The sequence below is a fragment of the Eschscholzia californica genome, unplaced genomic scaffold (genome assembly GCF_041429995.1).
Source record: "Eschscholzia californica isolate CP2 unplaced genomic scaffold, dmEscCali1.0.p SCAF_6, whole genome shotgun sequence".
NCBI lineage: Eukaryota > Viridiplantae > Streptophyta > Magnoliopsida > Ranunculales > Papaveraceae > Eschscholzia > Eschscholzia californica.
In genome coordinates this window covers 34,652,944-34,677,686 of record NW_028238483.1, presented here as the reverse complement: position 1 = coordinate 34,677,686, position 24,743 = coordinate 34,652,944, and the positions used below count along the sequence as shown (strand labels likewise).

Below are 24,743 nucleotides of genomic sequence, written 5' to 3'. Positions count from 1 at the left end.
AAGTCTTAACAACTATCTTGGTTCAAAGTATGCACGCCTTGACCAAAATCGAGAACACTCTGAAATATAATTGATAATGCCAAAGAACCGACTTCGAGTTTACTAAAGAATTTTGTATAATTAACACACCCAATAACATACACCTTACTGTTTTGTTTATTAAGAGAAAACCAAAACAGAGAGATAGAGAGAGAAAGTAGGAGTACGTTGGATTATCTTGTGTGTGTGGAATGGTGAGCAATTGCTTTATATGGGATCAAGAGATACCATCTAATGGATATGTTATCCATTCACAAGGGATGTGTCCACAGGAAGTTTGAATTAATCCAAAAAAAAAAACAACAAAAGGCATCATACCTATTCGTTGTACTGTTGGCTCCTCCCAACATTTAAATTTTGAAAAATTCCAACACTTTTGACCATCGCCTTTTCTTTCATCATTGCCTCCACGCTACTACAGTAAATATACCGTTCCCTCAGAGCCTCGTTCTGACTACTCCACAAGACGGTTAATTTCAGAATTTCCGCCAATGGTTATCTCTTTTCACATGGTTATTCCTTGTGTTATTATTATCTTTTCACATGGTATAACGTGTGTAACTTTGACCCTCAGAGCCCTCTTCAAGTGAATTCACTATCTTCTTTTGTCTTCCGTTTTTTGTTGGTCTTTTCGTCACCGAGCCAGAGTTTAGGAATAAAAATGACACTAGTTGAAAATTTAACTTTTGACCTTTTGATCCTTGGACTTCCAATAAGGGGCGAACCATTCTTAAACTAAGAGTAATATGATAAATTTATTATAATAAGAAAGTGAAGTAGCTTTTGTAGAATTATACTCTCTTCCTTAGTGACTAAGAGCATCTCCAATGCAAAACTCAAAAAAATCTCTATTCGTCCTATTTGTCGAGTTCCAATTGAGATTCTCACCCATAGGTGTCGAAAATAGAGATCCTCAATTCTTGTATGTCTCCAATGCAACACTCTAAACTCTTTTATTTTGCTTACTTGTCATGGTTATTTTTGTAAAAAAAGTAATTAGTTATTTTGGAAATATACGAAGACTTGATTTCTATTGGTTGAAATTTAAATATTGATAAGTTGGACAATTAGAGATATCTCAAGAGGACACTCTGAAAATAGAGTGTCCTCTTGAGATATCTCTATTCCACTCTCGACACATTATCTTTGAGATCTTAGTTGAGTTTTGCATTGGAGATGATTTTTTAAGAAAAATTCAGGAAATCCTATGTGGCACTCCGAGTTTCTACGATTGAGTTTTGCATTGGAGATGCTCTAAGGTTAAACCTCCCAAATTATCTCTAAGGGTTGAGAGATTATACTTCCCGAATTTATTTTCAATGACTAAGATTAAACCTCCCAAATTTATCTCTAAAAGTTGAGATTATAGTTACGTCCATCCCCACCGCGCGGTCCGCGCGGGTGCGAGTTATACCTTCGTACCCCTACAAAACACAGAGCATGCCTGTCGCACGAGCGCTGGGTAGTTCAGTTCACACGGGAACGAAACAGATTTATGTGTACCCAACTCAAGAATGGTAGATTACTAGATTTGATCATTAAGTGGCGTTCGATTAATGTCTTTAGCTTGAAGTCATTCAAAATACAAGAGAGAGAGAGAGAGAGAGAAGAGAGACAAAAAGAGTTGTTTCATTTCATTTTGAGCAGATTTTGCCATTAAAATGTTAGCAGAGAAGAGAGTTGATTAGTGGAGAAAGAAGAAGAAGGGTTTGTTTGGAGAGAGAAGCAAAGGGTGGGGGGAAACTTACTTGGTAAAATTAAAGGTGGGTTGGGGGGATAAAGAACTAAATCTGGCAAATCTAGGAGGATTAAGGGCGAGATCTTCAGTCAAACATCCGATTGGAATTGAAGACGAAGAGGAAGAGTGCAGGCCTTGGCGCCGTAGGATATCCATGGCTATGACCTGGTCTTCCCTCTGCAGGATCTTCCTCTTCCTTCTCCTTTTGGCTGCCATTACTACTGCTTGCCTCACTCTCCCTATCGAAAAGGTCCCAACTTTCATTCTATTTTCCTTTTATTATTTAGTTGGCTACGATTTCTGATCTTTTTTTGGAATTTTTAGATTTCCTTATGAGCTTTCTTAATTTAATTTACACGTTCTGTGTTAAATTTTGGGTTTTTTTAATTTGTTATATTGCTCTTCGTTATGATTCAGCTGAGTGGAATTGGTTGATGAATTTTGGTACTTCTGATTAGGGTTGCTGTCGGTGGTTAAAGTTCTCCAAGTCATGTTAGATTGTTTTAGATAGTTTGTTTGCTGAATTGACTTAGGGAAACCAACTGGCGATTATATGATCAATTTAATTTTGGTTCTCTTTAGTTGAGTTTCAACGCATTGAAAAATTAGGTTAAAATACATGACTCACTTGTCGTTACTTGTATAGTATCGAATATTAATCGACTTTATAGCTGAACTATATTGATGGGGTTAACAATACACTTGTATAATATCGAATATCAGTTTGCTTTATATTTGAACTATATAAAATAAACTTAGATTGGGTTAACACTTAGACATATCATTTTCTGGAAGTTCAAAGTTGAACACAGAAATCTGGGATTGTAAAAAATATATCTTCATGCGGTTCTTATCAGAGATAGGCAACAACCAGTAGTAATCGTATTTTAGCTCATTGATTGAAGAAATTAGAATGGGCAATTTGCTTAAGTACTTTTTTTTTATTCTTATCTTCAAATAATCAGCGAAGTTCTTCTAACAGATTTTGAAGGATTTTCTACTATGGATCGAGCAGGATCTCGGGGCTTGGGGTCCAATTGTTTTGTAAGTTATCGTTACCGACGGTTCATTATTTCACAATCCTTGTTTCAAATGTCATGCACTGATGCGATCTCTATATGCTATGTACTATGTAGTTACCTGTGGACCTAATATATAAGTCATCCTTTGTAATAGTCCCACATTGCTCACAAGAGTGTCCAGAGACTGGGCTATATGTGTAAGCTCAAGCTTAGTAAGTACCGAGGCCTCTTGGGAGGGTCGTGGTGCCTTCGCCAAGACAAAACCTCACACCACGCTGAGTGGTGGCTAAGTGAGGACAAAATCGTTGTGGGGGCCCCACGGTGTCGCTGCGTACTCTGATGGTCGGGCGAATCGTGTGTCGTCGCCCATACCGAGGCCTTTTGGGTAGGCTTGTGGTGCCTTCGCCAAGGACAAAACCCCGTACCTGTGTGAGGTGATTAAAGCGGGGACAATATCGGCAACTGCTAAGGCTTGGGGCGTTACAAAGTGGTATCAGAGCCGAGGGTGGGGGATTGTAATAGTCCCACATTGCTCACAAGAGTGTCCAGAGACTGGGCTATATGTGTAAACTCAAGCTTAGTAAGTACCGAGGCCTCTTGGGAGGGTCGTGGTGCCTTCGCCAAGACAAAACCTCACACCACGCTGAGTGGTGGCTAAGTGAGGACAAAATCGTTGTGGGGGGTCCACGGTGTAGCTGCGTACTCTGATGGTCGGGCGAATCGTGTGTCGTCGCCCATACCGAGGCCTTTTGGGTAGGCTTTTGGTGCCTTCGCCAAGGACAAAACCCCGTACCTGTGTGAGGTGGTTAAAGCGGGGACAATATCGGCAACTGCTAAGGCTTGGGGCGTTACATCCTTGCATCTCTTTTCTTCCCCAAAAGGTTTGGCCAACGTAGAAGATGTTTGTCTGTTTTCATATTAAAAGTTGATTAGATGCTTTAAAGTTCACCAATTTCATCTTTACCTGACATAGGTAGATTCTGTCTTTTGTCAAAGAGATACCACTCACCTGGTCGTGCACGATATTTTCCGAGTATCTACTAGTTCACCCAAACCTTCGATGTTTTGATGTTTTATATGGTTTAGGCATGCACAAAGCTCCCTCCTCTTCCCACACCCAATCCCCAAAGACACGTACTCGAACCAACATGCAAACTAAAAAAGCTCGAACTGTTAGCTTGAGGCTTGACATATTACATATAATAAGGGCCCACAAGAACAAGGAGCAGAAGCTCGAACAGAAAATTTTGCGCTACTCGACCTGATGAAAACTATATTTTTTAATCTCCTTTTTTATGTATTTCTGCAGGGCTGTTGCTTATATTCCTCTAACTGTTCTGGCGGTCCCAGCTTCAATACTCACAGTGAGCGTTACCGTCCTACTTATGTGTACCTGATACATCAAGATGGTCAAGCTAATATGTCAATTTTCTTGACCATCCATTATCTTTTCTGGCTATGCATGCATATAGAGAAGTTTCTATCTATCAGCTTCTCACTAGGCAATTAGTTATGGGCAGAGTGATTCGCTACTAACCTGTCAGGGAGCAGGACTTCAGTTGGAGTCCGACTCTGCGAGGCCCGATCCCGAGTTCGCTGACCCGTAGACGAGTCACCCAGAGTTCAAACTAGAAATTTTTTTGTTTGCTTCCTTTTTCATATAAATATATGTACAGAAATAACTCAACTGTTGTTCTTCTCTTTTTTTTTTTTTTTTTTTTTTTTTCACTTTTCTTCTCTTTCTTGAAATCCTGAAAACTAACAAGAAAAAAGATGAAAAGAAACCTGTTCGAAATTTCAGCCATGTTAAAGCCTGACTAATGTTTCGAGTTATGTGACTTGGAAATTGGGGCGACTTTGTTGATACCACCTCCTTGTAGATTTTCCCCAGAAATGGCTTGCGCTGTTAGCCTGTCTCTCGGTCTCTCCAGATTCACTTGGTGCTGTGTCTGCTGACACCAAAACCTGCCTTGCAATGCAAAGATAAAATAAGCAGCCTATTGCCTCCGCAACTAATGTGAACAACCAATCAACTGTCGTAACCCCTTGCTAACTATCATGATTACTCTTTATGCATCGACTACTTAAGATTTTCTCTTGTTTGCTTTCAGTGCACACTTTTCTCTCATATTCCGATTTCATTCTTATATCACCCTATACTTTATTTATGTCTTTCTATGCTGGTTACTGAATGGAATTTTATTGGACACCTTGTCTTTGATTTTAGCTTGGGGGTGGTTACCTCTTTGGACTACCTATAGGATTTGTTGCTGATTCCATTGGTGCTACTATTGGTGCAACTGCTGCATTTCTTCTTGGTAGAACAGTAAGTTGTGAAACACGGAAACCTTTGAGTTTCTAACACTATATATATTTCTAGAACTTCTAACATTGATATGTTTTATATAAGTGACTGATGTGCACACATACAAACACTGTTGGCTATGTAAATTTTTTTTTTTTGCTTAATTGACGAGTGTGTCATTTTAATAGTGTTACTTAGTTGGCTCTTTTTTGTAGACTGAAACTTTATGTTCTCTATCTTTCGTGCAGATTGGCAGGTCTTATGTAATATCTAAGCTGAAGGACTATCCAAAGTTTCAAGCAGTTGCTATTGCAATTCAGGGATCTGGATTTAAGGTATGTGCACATTATTTTGACTACCGAAGGATACTTCATCTTCGACATGTTTATATTTTATTTATGTAAGTTCTTGTAGTCCTTTTTTGCTGTGCTACTATGTTCAACTTAGCAAACACTTCCGAAATTATTATGTAAGAGTTCCTTCCCTTCTGTTGCTTGGTGATGAATTAATTAATAATGTAACTAAAGATAAGATAATTAGAAATGAAGGTTGCTAAAGGTACTTAATATCACATATTTGATATTTCAGCTGAAATAGTCGAATTTTTTCAGTTTCAAGATGATCCAACAGGAAAAGCAATTCATTGAGTCATTAATATCCCTTTGCCTGTCATTTTGGTCAAAAAGTTCCGGGATTTCAAATTATTGTAGAAAACAATATACAAAATGAAAACCTTAGTGGACAACCGGAGATTATGAAAAAACTGTACCTTTTATCGATAAGAAAACCATTTTCTTAATAAAATACATGGATAAGAACGCGAACATGCGATTTCTTTTCTCAGACGCTTGACATGAGGCTGAAAACTTGTTTTTGGGAGGGCTGAATTATGAGAACATTTGAGTAGGTGAACGAGAAAAAGATTTGCAAAAAAGATAGGGAAAGAAGAGTGAAATGGGGAAGAGGAAGATTTGTGTGGCTCTTTTTCCATCTTATAGTTAGCTGGTTTGTTGGGTACCTTTTTCATCTGACAAATCTCTCTTATAACTATCTGAAGAGTAAATGGGTGAAGAGGAAGAGGTAAACATCATTTCCAAAAGATATTGCCTTACATTAAATACCTTTTTCTGTTGGTACTGAAATTTATATCATCTGCTCGAGCTCACCCATTTTGTTGGAAAAGCTATTTCAAAATAGAGAGAAATTAGAGGCGAAATAAAAAAGAATCTTACGTTGGTAAAAGGATATTAAATGCATATGTGATTGGTTGAATTCTCCCCCAAGTGAGTCCTTGAAGATTCCCCTGAGCTTGGCTCGGCTCCTATTGAATCTGCACTGAGTTCTGGGCCCGAGTTCTTAGTCGAAGTATTTACATTCTTATGTGGGCTGCAAACTCATGCCTTAGCCACTTGGCTACGATTCCCTATAAATTCCATGTCTTTCCCCCTTGTCCGACTTTGCTTCACAGGGTGATACCAGTACATATATCAGATGGAATGCTTTGGGAGGAAGGCACAACATAGGTGGAGATGGATTTTCATAAATTTATACTGGAACCTTATTTTAGCTTTGTTAGCTAATTATACAGATGGACAATGAATATTTTTTTATTTTATTTCAGTACTACATAAACAAAAGTTTGGTTAAATTAGGATGTCCAAAACATTATGTTGTTTGAAACTTAAGTTCATTTGGGCAGCAAAAACCCAATTTACTAGCAATTCTTAGATAACTAAAGTCTCAATTGATGGTGTTATTCTCTGCCTTGTGCTGGATGTTGTAAAACATTTGAAGTCTTCATTTATATGTCACTTCATAATAATAAATGATAAATATATAATTTTACTTGTCTTTATCTCCAGATTGCTTTGCTTCTTCGGCTTGTGCCTCTGCTTCCATTTAACATGTTGAATTACCTCCTGTCCGTAACTCCAATTGGTGTATGGGAGTACATGTTGGCTTCGTGGCTGGGAATGATGGTAGGTTCTCCAGTTTCGGTTATATACCATATTCTTTATTTTTCTGCAAACCTGATTATGTATGTCAAATGAAGACTGGCTAATAGATATCCGTGTTAAGATAACAGGATACTGCTCTATTGTCCTCTGTTTTTCTGATGAAAGACCACTATTAGTGATTTTCTACTTCACCGGTCAAATAGAACAATAGAAAAATAGAACATGCTTTAACTTTTGGGCCGTTGTGCTTCACATTTACGACATCGTTGAGGATCTGTAAGTTATTCATTTTTTTTATCCATATATATAATTCTGCCTGGATAGTATTAATTATGGTGGTAAAATTCAATTCTGTATGAATTAATTTAATTTCATATTATCTGGAAGCATCATTAAGATAACATAGAATGTCGTTCAGATACGTATATGTATGTTGTGGCTGCCTACTGCCCCTAGTATTCTTTTGCTTTTTCACAAATGATTGTATGATTTAATGTGGAAAAGTTTCTAATTTAGTTGGGTCTGGATGAAATATCGACTTACATGATTGATCCAATTGCAGCCGATAACACTTGCACTAGTCTATATTGGCACAACTCTGAAGGATCTTTCTGATGTGACACATGGATGGGGTGAGATTTCGACAACTCGTTGGGTAAGTTCATGCCAACTTTCTATCTTCATAACAATTTCAATCTGATTTTACGCACAATATTTATTAATTCAGTCTAAAATGAGACGAGAAAAGCAGCACCTATATGTGCTTCTGATGCTACATGCTGAGTCTAAGAATTGCTCCCAGTACTATACATTCTGCGATTAGCATGTACACCGTCACAATATTATCTGATATTTACTTTTGTCGAAATGCAGGTTGTCATTATCCTTGGTCTTGCGGTATCTGGTGAGTCAAGATTGCTGTATATTTTGCTCCTGATAGTTGCTGTAAACCATTTAGGAAAAGAGTAAAACTCGAAAAATGATCATCCACAAGTTTCATGCATCTTTTCGAACATTTTTATAAAAAAAATTGATAATAGATAATATATAGTTTAGATGGCACGAGCAGATCACATCCAGATGAATTACCTATTAACAATGCTCATACTTTGAAGCCCTTACCTCTTAAGCTCACTTCGGATAACCATTTTACGTAACTTTTCTATGGAAGAACGACGTTTTCTGTTGATTGTACTGCATCTCTAGTGGTTGTAAACAGTCATGCAATATATCTGAAAACCAAGAGAAACACTTCCCATCTTTACATAGAAAAATACTCTTCCGATTTAATGGGTCTGATAGACTGACTCTGACTGCTAATTTCAGCTTAATATAGTGAAACTGTGAAAGAGCCCATGTACTGTGTAGCTTAATATAGGGAAAGAGTCCACGTAGTGTAATGTATATCAGATTCGTATAACTCGTACTGTATCTGATTCCCTGTACTGTGTAACGTACGAGTTATACGGCCCGGCCATATCCTTGTTTTGGTCTTTGTTCCCGCTCTGTATCTGATTCCTAGTGCTGTGTAATGTTTATTAGAATCATATAACTCGTACTGGTGTCTATATTTCACGGGAAGAAATTCACAACTTCAATAATTGGGGTGACATTACTTTTTCATTGTATGTAGTGGTTTTGATGGTGTGTATCACAAAAGTCGCGAAGGCATCTCTGGAGAAGGCGCTGGCTGAAAACACAACAGACCTTGAAGGAATGTTGGGCGCACAACAACTACCGATTATAGCAGACCCGGTTTCAGATCTCAACCATCCTCTCATAATCAAAATAGATCAACCTGGAGACAACCATGAACAATAAAAAGATTTGTAGTGTAAATTCTTACCTGCCTTAATTCTTTACCTAATATCTTTAGATTTGATATCAGAAAGAAGAATGCCTACTTTTATTTTTAGCATTCTTGGTTGTGGTATAAGATAAGGAGTATCTGCCCTTCTTGGACATTGTAAGCTCCAACTTCTTCACACTTGTAATTTAGAAAATCTATGTTTCTGCTAATGCGACCAACTTCTCTGAGTTAGTTTATATATTTTTGAGTTTTTGTTGGTGATATACAGAAGGTCTTCTGTGTCTGATAAATTAAGCCATCGTGCGTCGTCATTTAGCTTGAGATGTTTATTCTCTTTTCTAGTTTGTGTGATAAGTGATGAATTACTTGTGAAAGAATTGTTCAGCCTCTGTGACAAGGCGACCCTGTTTTCTTAGGTTGGTTAGGCTCGTGCTCTGCCATCGTTGACCGAGGCCCGAATCTCGAGTCCAACTGGTTAGGTTGATAGACTACTTCAGAATTGAAACGGTGTGATATTTCTATAAACAAAAATGTTTGGTCCCTTTACTCTCTTATTGCACCTGGTGGGGGGACATATCATGTGTCACATTCTTGTTTGTGTTTATTGTTGCCTCTTACATACACATTCTCTTTATGTAGGAGTATTTATGATTCTTGTATGATTTCAATTTGTCTGATATTCTAGACCCACTGACAACCCTTTTTCTTTTTTGAATCCATAAACTGAAAAAGAATGGTATTATGGGAGTAAAAGAAACAGTCAAAAAGCAGGTAGAAGAGTTTGAATTAAAGCTAATGAGACTGACTAGATTTTTGTTTTTTGGGGGAGATCAAAAGAGTGAGAGAATACTCTTGATCTGCAGTAATACTAGAGAAAGTAAGGAGGCAGCATTTCACCTTTAAGTGTTGGGTAAGTCTAGAATCTGTGAGGAGAATAGGAGACAAAAGTTAGGGTTTTTCCATCTAGAGTCTAGACTATAAAAAAGAGGAGGTGTTACACTGGCCTTGTCAGCATTACGATCTTGGTAGAAATGTAGAGAGGGAGGGTCGGTACAAATCACTCTTGGCCCGACCTCACTCTCAGCGCCCCCACAAACTGGGCTTAATTTGTGTTGGATTTGAACAACAGAGACTCAGGCTAGTCTGAGGCCCCGGAGAGTGCTGAGAGAGGGGCAAGAGCAAAAAGGCAGAGCGCCTCCCATATAGAGATGATCCATCGACATGATTCGAACAACACAGACTCAGGTTAGTCTGAGGCCCAGGAGAGTGCAGAGAGAGGGGCAAGAGCAAAAAGGCAGAGCGCCTCCCATATAGAGATGATCCATCAACATGATTCAAGGAAGACGTTCTATATTTCTTAACAATCCACTCTAAAATTAAGTAGATTTCACTAGTTCTATTAGCTGTTTGAGAAGCTAGTACAAACCTCGCTAGACCCTAGGGTTTTTTTAAAGGTTAATTTAATGTGCCAAGGAGAAACAACTAGATTATTATTATTTCGGGGTCCATCATATTTAGGTTTTGCTTTTCCTTTTCCTTTAGCTTTTCCTTCTTTCTTTGGTGTTGGGTGTTGGCTTTTGTTTTATTTCCTTCTGTCTTTAAATTTATTTTTTTCTTATAATGTACCAATAAGCGCTATTATATACATTCTTCGTTCTGACTGTTTTGATCGTTACATTTTATGGTTAATAGTTGATTAAAATAGGGTGTCTTCAACTAAAGAAGAAAGCACTGAAATAACAAATGAGACGAACCTTCCCGTTGAAGAAAGAAGTGAAAGGTGGAATTCATATACCTTTACTGAATTGTAATCTAATTAGTCCGTCATCATTTAAATTTTTTGAATCCAAAACAAAGACCAAGTAAAAATTTATTTGTTTAAAACGGTACTTTGGGAGGGAGTCCATCTGGGATCCTCACGTAGTGAACGTCCAACCAATACACCAAATAATAGTGGAAACTCAAGTGATAATTTGCAACACGGTGGTCCCTGACTTCCTGTTATTTGATTGTTTTTTATTTTCTTAGACTTGAAAGATCAATCCTGCAAAATAACAAAAAATAATTAGATTTTAATATATTTACGAAACAAATTTACATGTATGCCAATATACATCAAGTAAGGCGTTCCATTATTCTTGAATATAACCTTATTGCACGGTCCACTTTCGACAAAAAAAAAAAAAACTCGTCAATTTCAACAAAAAAAAAAAAAACAAAAAAAACTCGTTGAGCGGTTAAGTGCTACCATGACCAAATTTTTATATTTTTATTAATTATTAATATGTATCATGTGTCATTTATATTTGGAACAAGAAAATAGCACGCATGTTTATACTTCCCTTTTTTTAATAAAGTTAATGAGTGAAAGAACAAAAGAAAGGAACCTTAGCTGGACAAATCGATTGGAGGATCGAAAATCATCTTTAAATCTCTTCATAAATCCTTTACAAAAGAGAGATCCCCAATCATTTTTCTATTTCAACAGATAGGATTTTTTGTGGTTGGTTTTGATGTATTTTTTTTATGGAAGTCGACTACGATACCTTGGAACCACTTGGGCTACCAACTGTTGACGATTTTGATGTATTGTTAATTTTGTATAATGTGGTGATATATTTCTTGTTTAAAAGAAGATAACGAAGGTGAAAAAGAAATTGACCATCCACTAAAGGAGGTCTATAAGAGTTCAAGATGAGAGAGGTAACTAGATAGAAAGAAGAAAAAAGGAGAGAAATATTTGAGCTTAAAAGAAGAGCCACATAGTGTGATAGCCACACACTGCTCGCGATAATGTTATGAGTCTGAGAATAGGTGGACGCATGAGCTTAGTAAGTGTCGAGACTTTTAGGTGAGCTCATGAAGCCTTCACCAAAAACAAAACCACATACCCGTACGCTTGGATCCAATTGTCTGAAACGGAAACAACATCAGTAACTGCTAAGGCCTGAGACGTCACTCAGACGAAAAATTCAACGTTTCGTAGATGGAACTGTTAGTTTAATGTGTACATGTGTGTTAAACAAAGTAGCACTAAATCTTATATTGATCATTAACTAGGGGGCATTTCAGAATAGCCTTACAATTCAACAAAAAAAGAGGTGGGAAAAAACCAATAAATCAAGGGAAAAGGATGGAAGCAGCACAGTGCTCTCTCTCTCTCTCTCACTCAAACTAATTTGTTTCCTTTTGCTCATTCTCTTTTTAGTTGGAAGGCTTTTTGTTGTTTGAATCTTTGAGTTTCTTAGCATTGTTGTAATAATCATTTCAAAAATATGAACATAGAACATTTCAAGAAGATCCAGGTAGTTCATCTTTTATATTATGTTTTTCTTCTTCTTATCAACTCATATCTTCTTCATCAGAATCATCAATGATTTTACATTCTTCTTTACCTTCTTAAATTTCTTCTATCTATTCCATCAATAACTTGTTTATTTCTTTTTCTTCTCCCTATTTACTCTGTTCTTAATTTTGGGTATCTTGTCCTTGCAGTTGCAGGCTTGTGTTCTAAAAGTGAACATTCACTGTAATGGATGTAAGAAGAAGGTTAAAAAACTTTTGCAGAAGATAGATGGTATTTTTTTATTTTCAAAACCACTTAATTTTACTTCCTTTATGTTCCTAATTTTATTTTATCATCTCTCTTAATTGTATACTTCTTGTGAGAATAGTCTGACATGGGAGAAAGACGATCTAGCAACTAAGAATATAACATCTAGATCTTGTCGACTCATTACCAATTGGTTTTGAGTTGATTAACCAAAAACTTAACATGGTATCATAGCTAGCCTACACATAATAGACTTAAAAGTTACACGTGCTTCATGTATCATAAAAGAGAAAAAAAAAAAACAGGCCTACACGTGAGAGGACCTGTGAGAATAGTCCCAGATGGGAGAAAGACGTTCCTGCAACAAATTCTGATTTTTGTTGGATTATAACCAAACATTTGATTTTGAAATTATTTTGGGTTTTTGTTTGATTACAGGGGTGGACTCTGTAACTATTGATTCAGAAATAGGGAAGGTAATAGTTTCAGGTAATATCGACCCAAATATTCTAATAAAGAAGCTCTGTAAATCTGGGAAATATGCAGAGCTTTGGGGTTCTTCTAAATCCTTTAACAAGAACAACAATCAAACCCAGATGAAGAACATGAAAATTGATAATAACAAAGGTGGGAAGGATAAGAAATCTCAGAAAGGTGGAAAAGATCAACCAGTACAGAAGAAAGGATTTAAAAGTTTCATAAATGGTCATAAGTTAGCACCAAATTTGATCAAGGGTCATAAATCAGTTAAGTTTGATTGGGTTGATGATGATTTTGAAGATGAATCTGATATAGATGATGATTTTGATGATCTTAATGATCATATCAATAGGATGAATCTCAAACCTATTGTAGGTAATGGTATTGGATTTGGAGGACCTCAACTGATGATGTCTAAAGGAGGAATGCCACCAAATGTGATGATGATGCCTAAAGAGATGATGATAAATGGGCAGCTTCCTAAACTCAAGAATGGTCATCCGACGATGACGAATAATAAAGCTTGTGGTGGCCCTGGTGGCATGGTTGCTGGAAATGGACGCTCTGCGGGTGGAAATGGCAACAGAGGTGGCTTTGGTGCTATGCCTGTTCAAGCAAAGGTCTATGGTGGAACTATTGATGGACAAAATGGCAATAGAGGAAAGAAAGATAGTGGAGGTGGAAAATACGGTGGGGAAAATGGAAGAAAAGACGGTGGAGGTGGTGGTGGAAAGAAAGAGGGGAAAACAGATGGGTTTCATGAAATGGACATTAGTCTTGCCTGTGGAAAAGAGAGCCACAAAGGGAATATGGGAAATACTAATGGCCCAAATGCCATGAATGGTGCTCAAGGGAGGAATGTTGCTGCCTTTCAAGGTATACCAGCAACTGCCATAAATGGCAGTGGAGTCGGGCCCAACCCGGGTGGTTATTTTGCAAGCGTTAGATCAGAAGCCCTTGCAAGATATCCTTATTACCAACAACAAGAGCAACAACAACAACAACAATATAAAGCTTTTATGATGATGCAACAACAACAACAACAGAGAGTCGCGGCGGCCCAAATGCAGAACGACGGTGGTGGATTCCATCCTATGATGTATGCTGGACCACCACCAACAAGAAATTACATTCCTTCTATGCAATCTCCTACATCCGATCCTTATACTTATATCTTTAGTGACGAGAACACACATAGTTGCAATGTGATGTGATAGACAGGAATATTCGTTTTTTTAACTTTCTTCCACTAGCCGCGAATTCGGTGATGAAGGGGTGGTTCTAAGGTTTGCAAATTACCCATGAATACGAGATGTTTTTAGTTCATTATGTCGGACATTTTGTGTTCTTTTAGGCGTAACTAACTTTTCTGTATGTGCTTCTACGAAGAGAAATTAAAAAAGTTCGGCAGTACCTCAGGCCAAGTATGAAAATTTGACAAGTCGATTTTTTTTACGAATTCATTGAAAACTCTTCTCTCGCGTTCATGAGGTGAAGTAAGTCCGTTCTAGAGATAAATAACCCATGAACTCTGTTGTCAATGGAGAAATCTAAGGTGACAACGAGCCAATCTCTTCTAAACATCTAGGCTTCGAAAAATAAATTTATTTCTCATGAAGGTTGTATGCTCGTACTCCACATTCTAATTATCCTCGAATCTGCTCGTCAAACCTTATGGAGTTGCTCTAGTAGAAGGCAATTAAAAAAAATCGAATTCTACACCAATCTTTCACATCCAAACCAAAATCCAAAATAACATATGTACCAACTATCTCTTAATGCAAGCAAGAAAACATTTTCCAAGTCCAGAACTCGGACGTTTATAAAAAAATTCAAAATGCTCTTTTCCTTTCTCTCGATTTCTCCTGACAAATTCCATAAAATTATGAACCCATTTATGCAACTCCTCTCTGTTAATAATCAACTGTTATGCCAGTATGCCACAAGAAGGTGAAGGATCTTATCCTACGTTTTTGCCTGGTTGTAAGTTATAATGTAGAAATGATTGACAAAGCAATAGAGTCATGTCTACTGCAATGGAAAATTGAGAAAGTCTTCAGAGTAACATTTGATAGTGCTAGTTTTACCGAGGTGACTGTGGGGCTGTGGCACACTTGTAAAAATTAGTAAAGAATTCGAAATATGAGATGTTGTGTTCATCTACTAAATCTTGAGTTTATGCTGGACTTAAAGGCGTAATGCGAATCAATTGAAAAAGTTAGAAACACTAAAAAATGGTAAGTAGTTGAAACGGTGTTTTACCAACAACTTGAGGATCTAGTTTTACCAACGGGTTAAGTCAAGTTGTTGGTAAAACACCGTTTCAACGACGGTTCTAGCCGATGTTGACGGTACACTATTAGTACCCACGAATTTACAAGAACTGTTAGTAATACTTTTCTACACTGATGAACTTCTATCAGTTAAGCGTTGGTAAAAAATAGTGGCTGACTAATTTGGTTAAGTTACTGCGGAAGGTTTTAAATCCGTCACTACCTTACTCATTACCGACATTTTGGAGAAACATTCCGTCGGTAATGATTGCACAAGAAGTTGCACCGGGAGCTCCGAAAATTTTCGTACAAAATGACGTTCCGAGGGTGAATGTTTCCAAACCAATTCTGAAAGGATCTTGAGCCTATCCTGTTACGAGGGATCAAGATCGTGGGCTAGCCGATGCCGATGCCAAGCTTATTCTCTCCCCAATTGCTTCCAACGAGCACAAGATGTAGATGCCAATATTATCTCCAATTTCTCCCTCAGAGACCCCAGGAATTTGCATAACTGATAGATTAAACAAATAGATAGATATGCATCCTTAGGAACATTTGAGATGTCAATAATAAACTTCCCACTCCAAAGTTCAATGAAAGCTGTAATAACTGAAAGTCGCGGAAGCAATCGAACCTACCCAGAAATTGATCCGATTATGAAGATTAATCGAAAAGCTAAGTCAAAATCAAATATGCGAACAGAATTTAACGAGGTTCGGCTTTAAAGCCTACGTCCTCGGGCGAACAAGAAATCTTTATTGAAGGATAGATGAAGACGACTAACACAACCCGCAAGTTCGTCCCAAGATGGTACCGTATAGAATTTAACCTTCTATACTAGATCTTCGACAACCGAGAAATTAAACACCGCTCAAAACTATGAACAAAAAATTTCTCTCTCACTTGCTCTCTCTCTCTTTAGCTCTCTCTAAAGAAGAGTTGTTGTTGCTTGTGTTGGTGTGTTGATTACAAAGCACTCAACCCCTATTTATATATATTATAAGCCAAAAAATTGGAAACTGCCTATTGAGCCAAAAAATTGGAAACCATCCCAATTTGGAAACTGCCTATTGCTGCCTCTTAAACCTCCTCTTCAATTTTTAGAAACTGCCTCTTACAATTCTCCACCTCGTACACAATTTGATATACTTCAAATTTTGGACGAACACCAGGATACTCCTTGTAAGATATATCTGCTTCTTGCAACTTCATCCGACTGCACCATATGACCATGGTTGCCTACGTACCCTTTTACAGGATCAAGCCTACCGTAGTTCTACCAACCCTTCACATAGAGATTACCTTGTCGCCATTACGCCCTTTCGGGCAACTTAACACGAGCCGATTTGTAACAATTCCAGGCAATGCTGAAACTTGCTACACGTCACCACTTTAGTCAACATGTCCGCGGGATTATCATTTGTGTGTACCTTCATAAGAGAAACATCACCTTCCTCTATGACATCTCGTACAAAGTGATACCTGACATCGATATGCTTAGTACGAGCATGATGGACCTGATTCTTCGCCAAGTGGATCGCACTTTGACTATCACACCATACATCCACGCACTCCTGCTTAATCCCTAGATCATCCAGAAGACCCCACAACCACAATGCTTCCTTCACACCCTCGGCCATAGCCATATACTCGGCCTCCGTAGTAGATAACGCAACTGTAGATTGTAACATCGATCGCCAACTAACTGGAGCACCATGTACCCTAAATACATAACCAGTAGTAGATCGTCTTCTATCTAGATCGCCAGCATAATCCGAGTCAACATAACCGCTTACCTGACATGTGTCTCCACCAAAGCACAAACCCGTATCAACGGTACCCTTCAAGTACCTCAAGACCCACTTCACAGCTTCCCAATGTGTCTTCCCCGGGTTTGCCATAAACCTACTAACCACACTGACCGCTTGTGAAATATCCGGACGAGTACACACCATAGCGTACATCAAACTGCCAACTGCACTAGCATACGGTACACGATCCATATGATCCTTCTCCACCGTAGTAGTGGGAGATTGTTTTCCCGAGAGCCTGAAGTGTGGTGCCAAAGGTGTTGACACCGCCTTCGCATCCTGCATCCCGAACCGAGAAACTACTCGTTCGATGTAACCTTTCTGATTCAAGTACAGTTTCTTACTTGACCGCTCTCTTTGAATCTCCATTCCCAGTATCTTCTTTGCAGCGCCCATGTCTTTCATCTCAAATTCTTGACTGAGTTGAGATTTCAACTTATCTATCTCCACCATGCTTCGAGAAGCAATAAGCATGTCATCCACATACAAAAGGAGATAAATAAAGTCACCTTCGCGAAGTTTCTTGATGTATACACAACAATCATAGTCACTTCTGCGAAAACCATGTTTTAGCATGAAAAAATCAAATCGTTTGTACCATTGGCGAGGGGATTGTTTCAATCCGTAAAGAGATTTCCTCAAACGACATACTTGATTTTCTTTGCCCTCAACCTTGTATCCCTCAGGTTGAGCCATATAAATTTCTTCTTCCAAATCTCCGTGCAAGAAGGCGGTTTTAACATCGAGTTGTTCCAGCTCAAGATCCATGTGAGCTACAATACTCAATAGCACCCGAATAGAAGTATGTTTCACGACCGGTGAGAAAATCTCATTGTAGTCGACCCCTTCTTTCTGTGCATAACCCTTGGCCACTAGTCTTGCCTTATACCTTGTACCCTTGATCTCGGAAGAATCCTCTTTCTTCTTGTACACCCATTTACAACCAATAACAGACTTACCTTCGGGCAATGGGACAACCTCCCATGTCTGGTTCTTGTGAAGAGACTCCATCTCTTCTTGCATAGCAACCAACCAACTCTCTCTTTCCTCCGCGGTAATAGCTTGTTTGAAGGTGACCGGCTCGTCGTCTTCCACCGAGAGTGCATATTCAACCAGATTTGCCTGCCCATAATGCCTAAGAGGTTTGTCTGACCCTAACCTCTGTACCGGCTTATATAACCGTTTCGGCCTAGTGTGTACCGAAACATCCTGTTGTTGTTGTTGTAAAACTTGTGTACCTTCCCCTTGAACCTCCTCATGATCGGGTTCATCAATTTCCTCATCCTGAGTATTATCCTGATGCTCCACCTGATCATGATTCCTAGAAATCCGTTGGTCTTCGATTTCTACTTCCACTACTTGAGCTTTAGTAGACCCAACATCACCACAACTAGGCACCGTAGCTTTCGCCATAGCTACAATAGATGACTCATCAAACACCACATCTCTGCTGATTACAAACTTCTTGTCTTCCGTACACCATAGCCGATAACCCTTGACTCCTGTAGCATATCCTAAGAAAATTGCCTTCTTTGCTCTATTGTCAAGTTTGTTACCTTTAACATGGTAATAGGTCGTACAACCGAAAACCCTAAGTCTCCCGTAATCTGCATGTTCACCTGACCACACCTCGTAAGGTATGCCGCCATCTAAAGAAGAATGTGGAGACCTGTTCACAATATAACAAGCTGTAGCAACAGATTCTGCCCACCATTCTACGCCTAATCCCGAATTGGAGCGCATACATCTAGCCTTCTCAAGTAGTGTACGGTTCAATCTCTCTGCGACTCCATTCTGCTGAGGTGTGTTTACTACTGTCCAGTGCCTCACAATGCCTTCCTGATTACAAAACTCCTTGAATGCCCCATCCGTGTACTCGGTCCCATTATCCGACCTTAACGTCTTCAGCTTTCGACCAGTTTTGTTCTCAACCATTGCTTTCCACACCAGGAATGTGTTGAATACCTCATTCTTATGCTTCAGAAAATAAAGCCAGACAAATCTCGAATGATCATCAACGAATGTAACAAAATACCTGGAACCACCCTTGGAAGGTAACTTTGCCGGTCCCCAGACATCGGTATGTACGTAGTCTAATACCTCTTTGCTCCTGTGCTTGCTTGTAGAGAACGTCACCCTGTGTGCCTTCCCGAACACACAATGCTCACAAAACTCCATGCAAGGCTTCTTCATGTCCTTCAACAAGTCTTTCCCGCACATCAAAGATAGTCCCTTTTCCGACATATGCCCAAGGCGCATATGCCAAAGCCTCGTACTAGCCGTTGGATCCCTTCCACTGATTCCTACTGCTACATCTCCCGTAATTGTTGTCCCCAAAAGTTTGTATAAATTACCGTAACGAGTACCTCTCATTACCACCAAAGAACCCTTAACGACTTTTATGGAGCCATTCTCTATAATTATCTTACAGCCGTTCCGCTCCAACACACCAAGGGAAATTAGATTTTTCCGCAAATCGGGTATGTGTCTTACGTCCGTCAATGTTCTCACCACTCCATCGTGCATCTTGATCCGTATTGTTCCGAGTCCCACAGTTTTACATATACTATCATCACCCAGTATAACTGTACCACCATCTATACTCCTATAGGTAGTAAACCACTCCCTATTTGGGCACATATGGTGTGACGCCCCTGAATCAAGCATCCACTTATCGAAGATCTTCTCAGACACCTCTGTCACCGAGAAACATTCGTCCGCCTCTTCTGACACATATCCCGCCTCTTGCATCTCTTGTTTCTCCTTGTAGCCTTCGTTCTTTTGCTTCAACTTTCTCTTTGGACAAGCCGCTTTAAAGTGGCCAAGCTCACCACAACTAAAGCACGTTTTCTTGAAAGAGCCTCTAGATTTGGATCTAGATTTCCCGCCCTTTCCCTTTTCCCTTTCATTACTCCTCCCCCTCGTTACAAACAACCCTTGTGCTTGATCCTTGTCTACTCCACCCGACGCCATACTGCTAGTAGCAACCTTACGAAGGTCATCCGCTAATAACGAATTTCTCGTCTCTTCCATGCTTAGACTATCACCAACAAGCATCAAAGTTTGAACAAGGTTCTCATAGGATTTAGGCAATGAAAGTAATAATATGAGGGCTTGGTCCTCATCCTCAACCTTAACATCAATATCCTTCAAATCTGAGATAATCCTGTCAAACCTATTCACATATTCCTGAATAGAAGAACCCTCTTCCATTCTACATGTGAATAATTTGGATTTTAAGTAGACCCGATTCGTTAAAGTTTTCGTAATGAAACTGCTTTCTAGCTTTAACCACACACCCGCCGCCGTTGCTTCTCCGTCTACTAGGAACGCCACGTCCCTCTCAAGACACAACATAATGGTGGCCCGTGCTTCGAGATCTAACTCCTCCCAATCCTCATCTGACATATCTCCTGGTTTCTTTCCCGTCAACGTCTTATGTAATTTCTGCGAGATTAACAGATTCTTCATCTGCAACCGCCAATAAGAAAAATCGTTTTTCCCATTGAACTTCTCTATCTCATATTTCCCTGCTTTGACCGTACCACTTCTCGATCCCATCTTCTTCTTCGTTCAATCTCAAACAAGGCTCTGGTACCAATTGTAATAACTGAAAGTCGCGGAAGCAATCGAACCTACCCAGAAATTGATCCGATTATGAAGATTAATCGAAAAGCTAAGTCAAAATCAAATATGCGAACAGAATTTAACGAGGTTCGGCTTTAAAGCCTACGTCCTCGGGCGAACAAGAAATCTTTATTGAAGGATAGATGAAGACGATTAACACAACCCGCAAGTTCGTCCCAAGATGGTACCGTATAGAATTTAACCTTCTATACTAGATCTTCGACAACCGAGAAATTAAACACCGCTCAAAACTATGAACAAAAAATTTCTCTCTCACTTGCTCTCTCTCTCTTTAGCTCTCTCTAAAGAAGAGTTGTTGTTGCTTGTGTTGGTGTGTTGATTACAAAGCACTCAACCCCTATTTATATATATTATAAGCCAAAAAATTGGAAACTGCCTATTGAGCCAAAAAATTGGAAACCATCCCAATTTGGAAACTGCCTATTGCTGCCTCTTAAACCTCCTCTTCAATTTTTAGAAACTGCCTCTTACAAAAGCAATGGTTGTCTGGTGAGACTGGAGCTGTTTCTTTCAGTAGTTATTAAGAGAGGTCCCTCAATTGAAATACCATTTCAATAGATGTGGCCAAATTGGAGCCATCACTTGCAAATGCCAATGACTTGATGTTGCTTTTTATTTTTGTTATGGTGCTTCCTATCCTCATAATTCTTAGTGCCTTCAGACCATTCAACTATACCTGCTATTCATTAATGCACACCATTCCTGATCACTCAGTCAATTTCTCACTGTACTTGGAACTCCACCGAGTTTCCGAAACTTTGAAACAACTCCTGCTACCCCCTAACCCCGTTTCGACTAGAGAGACAAAAACAACATAGGAGAGGATCTGTCTAGCTAATAGAAATATATATGAGATAAATCAAAAGAGAAAGAAATAGCGGTGAATTGGTAAGACATGTGATTCGTCAACAGTGTTTATACCGGCCTCAAAGTAACAATTTGAAAAGTGGTCACAACTCTATCGTTGCTAAGATTCTACTATGAGAAGAATAAGTGTTAACCGAGATAGTAGCAGCTCTCAGCCTGTATCAACACAGAAGGTGAACCACTGTCTCATATCTCCATTCAATCAGGTTGTAACTTCCGTTGCTCTGGAAAGAAGAAGCAGTTGCTGGTTCTCTCTCTCTCTCTCTCTTTCTAACATACATATATTCATATTTATCTATGGAGCTGAGTATACTTACTGCCATAAAGTTACATGATACTTTAATTTGCAGGTTCATCCAGAAGAATGTTTTGAGTGATCTGATTGTTAACATTGAAGACAATATTTTTCACCTGCATAAGGTTAGCACAGAGTCTACGCGCCATGTTTAAACTGTAATAATCCCACATCGTTCCGGAGGGAGTCTAGAGTCTGGGCTATAGACATACGCCTAAGCTTAGTGTCTAGGTGTTCTTGGTAGGCTCGTGTAGCCTTCCTTAAAACAAAACCCGTTGGCCCGTACCCATAGACTTGGGTTTCCACTGTCTAAAGTGGGGACAATATCGATAACTACTAAGGCTTGATCCATCACAAATGGTATCATAGCCGACTAGCCGAGGCCTTTTAGGTGGGTATAGGTGTACGCTTAAACTTAGCAAGTGGCGAGACCTTTTGAGTGGGCTATAGGTGTATCCTTAGGCTTAGTAAGTGTCAGAGACCTTTTGAGTGGGCTATAGGTGTACGCTTAGGCTTAGTAAGTGTCGAGGCATTTTGGGTGGGCTTGCGGAGCCCTCGTCAGAAACACGAGACCCCGTATCTACGGACTTGGGTATGGATATCTACAGCGGAGACAATATCCGTAACTGCTAAGACTTGAAGTATCACATAAATAACATGAAAACAGTGTCTTATCCAATTTATGGGCATCCTTTAGGAGGATTCAGAAAGACAAATTTTTTTGGGAAAGAGTCCCTCTGTCTTCTAACTGCAATCATCATATTGGCTGCTATTTCTGTTATAAAATCTGTTTATAGTTTTTCATTAGTTCTCCCATTACTTTATCTGATAACTTGTTAAACTTGAGATTGAGGATTCTTCATATGTCCTCCTAAGTCCTAACAACTCAAACTTTGATTTTCAGGTCCCTATGATCTCAAAAAGTGAATATCTGAACAGGTTGGTATTCCAGAGAAGAAACAATGCACAAACAGATCCTGTTCTTCGTATCGAGTTAGACAACCTTCCTGGTGGTTTTCAAATCTTTGAACTAGTAGTGAAATTCTGTTACGGATTACCGATCAATCTCAAGGTAACCAACATCGTATCTCTCTACTGTGCTGCACATTTTTTGGAAATGAATGAAGATTTTGAACAAGGAAACCTAATTTCAAAGACAGAAACCTTCTTAAGCTTTATTATATTTTCATCTTGGAAAGGTACATTTCAGATTTTGAAGAAAAGTGAAAGAGTTTGTAGTTCATGGATTGAAGCTCTAAAAGTAGTTAAACGTTGCTCCGAATCAATAGCTTGGAAGGCGAGTTTAGAACCGAAATCTATTCTCACCCATGATTCTATAAGAGATACTGATACAAAAAATTCAAAAGATTATGATAAAAATAGCTTTGATCATATAGGTATTAAGAGTTGGTGGTTTGAAGATGTTTCAGCTCTTAGAATGGATCATTTCGTCGAGTTTATTAAAGCGGTTAAGATTAAGAAAATGAGTTCAGACTTAATAGGATCTTGCATTTCATATTGGGGTTTAAAGAGACTTCCAATTGTGATTAAAGAATATGAAGAAAATTCCGAAGAAAATGCAATAAAAAGAGTTCGCGTTGAAAACTTGATTAGGATTCTTCCAGTTGAAGAAAATTCAGTTTCTTGCAGTTTCTTACTTTATCTTCTCAAAGTTGGTTTAATAATAAACATCGATAAAGAATTATCGATGAATTTGGAGACTAGGGTATCTATGATGTTGGAGAATTGTTCAGTGGAAGATCTCATTGTGAAGAATTTTAGAGATTCCGAAAGTATTATCGATGTGAGCCTAGTTGTTAGAGTAATACGATCCTATGCTAGATTTTTATCAAATAATTCGAAGTTTAAAATGTGGTTAGTTGCCAGTTTGGTGGATGAATATTTAATATTTGTGGCGAAAGACGATAACCTCTCCGTTGAGTGTTTCATGTTACTTGCAGGAGCATTGCCAGTGAATGCACGAAACTGCGACGATGAACTGTATACCGCCATTGATATGTATCTCAAGGTATGTTTTCCTCTGTTATTTAGATTTATAGACAGTATCTGCCAAGTTGCAACATAGGAGGTATTTCGCAAGGTTTGCTGCGGATAAAGCGATGACCGACTCATGGGCCCTAGTGGTCTGACATGGCCCTTTCTGTTGGATCTTGGATTTTAGAACTACTTGAACTCAGTGGTTCATGAACAAAAGCCCACTTTAGTGTAATTGGCGCTTGGCTAGTGAGGAATGCTAGAAGAGGCTACAAGTCAAAGCCTATTCTAGACTTACACGAGATGAAAGTTCTCCACTTTTAAGTCAATTCTGTTTTTCTCTTTTGATGCATTTTTTCACTCTCGATGGACGGTTAATTCTTACTAAAGTCTGGAGTAGGTCTACTTTTGCAGCTTCTTCTATCATTTTCCAGTTCGAATACATTTGTTAAGATGAGTCTCCAGAAAATTAGATGCAAACTTGTTTTAAATTGTGCAGTCACACCCTAAACTTAAAGAAGAAGAAAGAAGAAGTGTATGTAGATTCTTGGAATACGAGAAGTTATCATCGGAAGCACGAGATCATGTAATGAAGAACGATCGGTTATCATTGAATTTCAGAATTCAATTTATCCTTTTAGAGCAGGTAAAGATGACAAAATCGATATTAGCTTTTGGATCAAGCTATGGAAGAACAAAGTCTCAATCAATTGTAAGGAGTGATTTTGGCAAGAAATTGACCAAACCACATAAGGAGGTTTTGTTGATGAAAGAAGAGATTGAGAAAATGCAGGTAAATGTTAACAAGTTGCAAGGTATCAAAAACAAGATACAAAAGTATATAACTATGTGAGAGTTTGTAGCCATGGAGATGTCTGTGGATAGTAAGAAACTCAAATGAACACTGAAAAAGCCAAAAATCTGAAATCATAAAGCAAATGTCTTTCAA

The 24,743-nt window shown here is 38.6% G+C and overlaps 3 protein-coding genes across 5 annotated transcripts; all 3 read left to right on the top strand.

The window, feature by feature from the left end:
- The first annotated feature begins 1,432 nt into the window (after positions 1-1,432).
- LOC147533999 (uncharacterized) lies at positions 1,433-9,132 on the top strand. 2 transcript variants are annotated; one of them, XM_086646989.1, is made up of 9 exons: positions 1,433-2,027; positions 2,760-2,821; positions 4,109-4,163; positions 5,027-5,125; positions 5,353-5,439; positions 6,967-7,083; positions 7,625-7,717; positions 7,936-7,966; positions 8,696-9,132. In XM_086646989.1, exons 1-9 carry the CDS (start codon positions 1,932-1,934, stop codon positions 8,881-8,883), a joined length of 828 nt encoding a protein of 275 aa, XP_086503115.1. In that variant the 5' UTR covers positions 1,433-1,931; the 3' UTR covers positions 8,884-9,132. The 2 variants fall into 2 exon arrangements, 1 of the variants encoding a protein (XP_086503115.1); XR_015227441.1 differs by having other exon boundaries at positions 1,486-2,027; positions 7,936-8,397; positions 8,441-9,132.
- A 2,552-nt stretch (positions 9,133-11,684) lies between these two features.
- LOC147533998 (uncharacterized) lies at positions 11,685-14,346 on the top strand. The gene is made up of 3 exons (XM_086650886.1): positions 11,685-12,177; positions 12,368-12,449; positions 12,864-14,346. Exons 1-3 carry the CDS (start codon positions 12,148-12,150, stop codon positions 14,117-14,119), a joined length of 1,368 nt encoding a protein of 455 aa, XP_086507012.1. The 5' UTR covers positions 11,685-12,147; the 3' UTR covers positions 14,120-14,346.
- Positions 14,347-15,562: 1,216 nt separating this feature from the next.
- LOC147533997 (root phototropism protein 3-like) lies at positions 15,563-24,743 on the top strand. Of its 2 annotated transcripts, XM_086650355.1 has the most exons (6): positions 15,563-15,780; positions 21,114-21,751; positions 21,855-21,924; positions 22,704-23,674; positions 23,761-23,828; positions 24,294-24,743. In XM_086650355.1, exons 2-5 carry the CDS (start codon positions 21,618-21,620, stop codon positions 23,795-23,797), a joined length of 1,212 nt encoding a protein of 403 aa, XP_086506481.1. In that variant the 5' UTR covers positions 15,563-15,780; positions 21,114-21,617; the 3' UTR covers positions 23,798-23,828; positions 24,294-24,743. The 2 variants fall into 2 exon arrangements, with proteins under 2 accessions (XP_086506481.1, XP_086506480.1); XM_086650354.1 differs by having other exon boundaries at positions 22,704-23,828.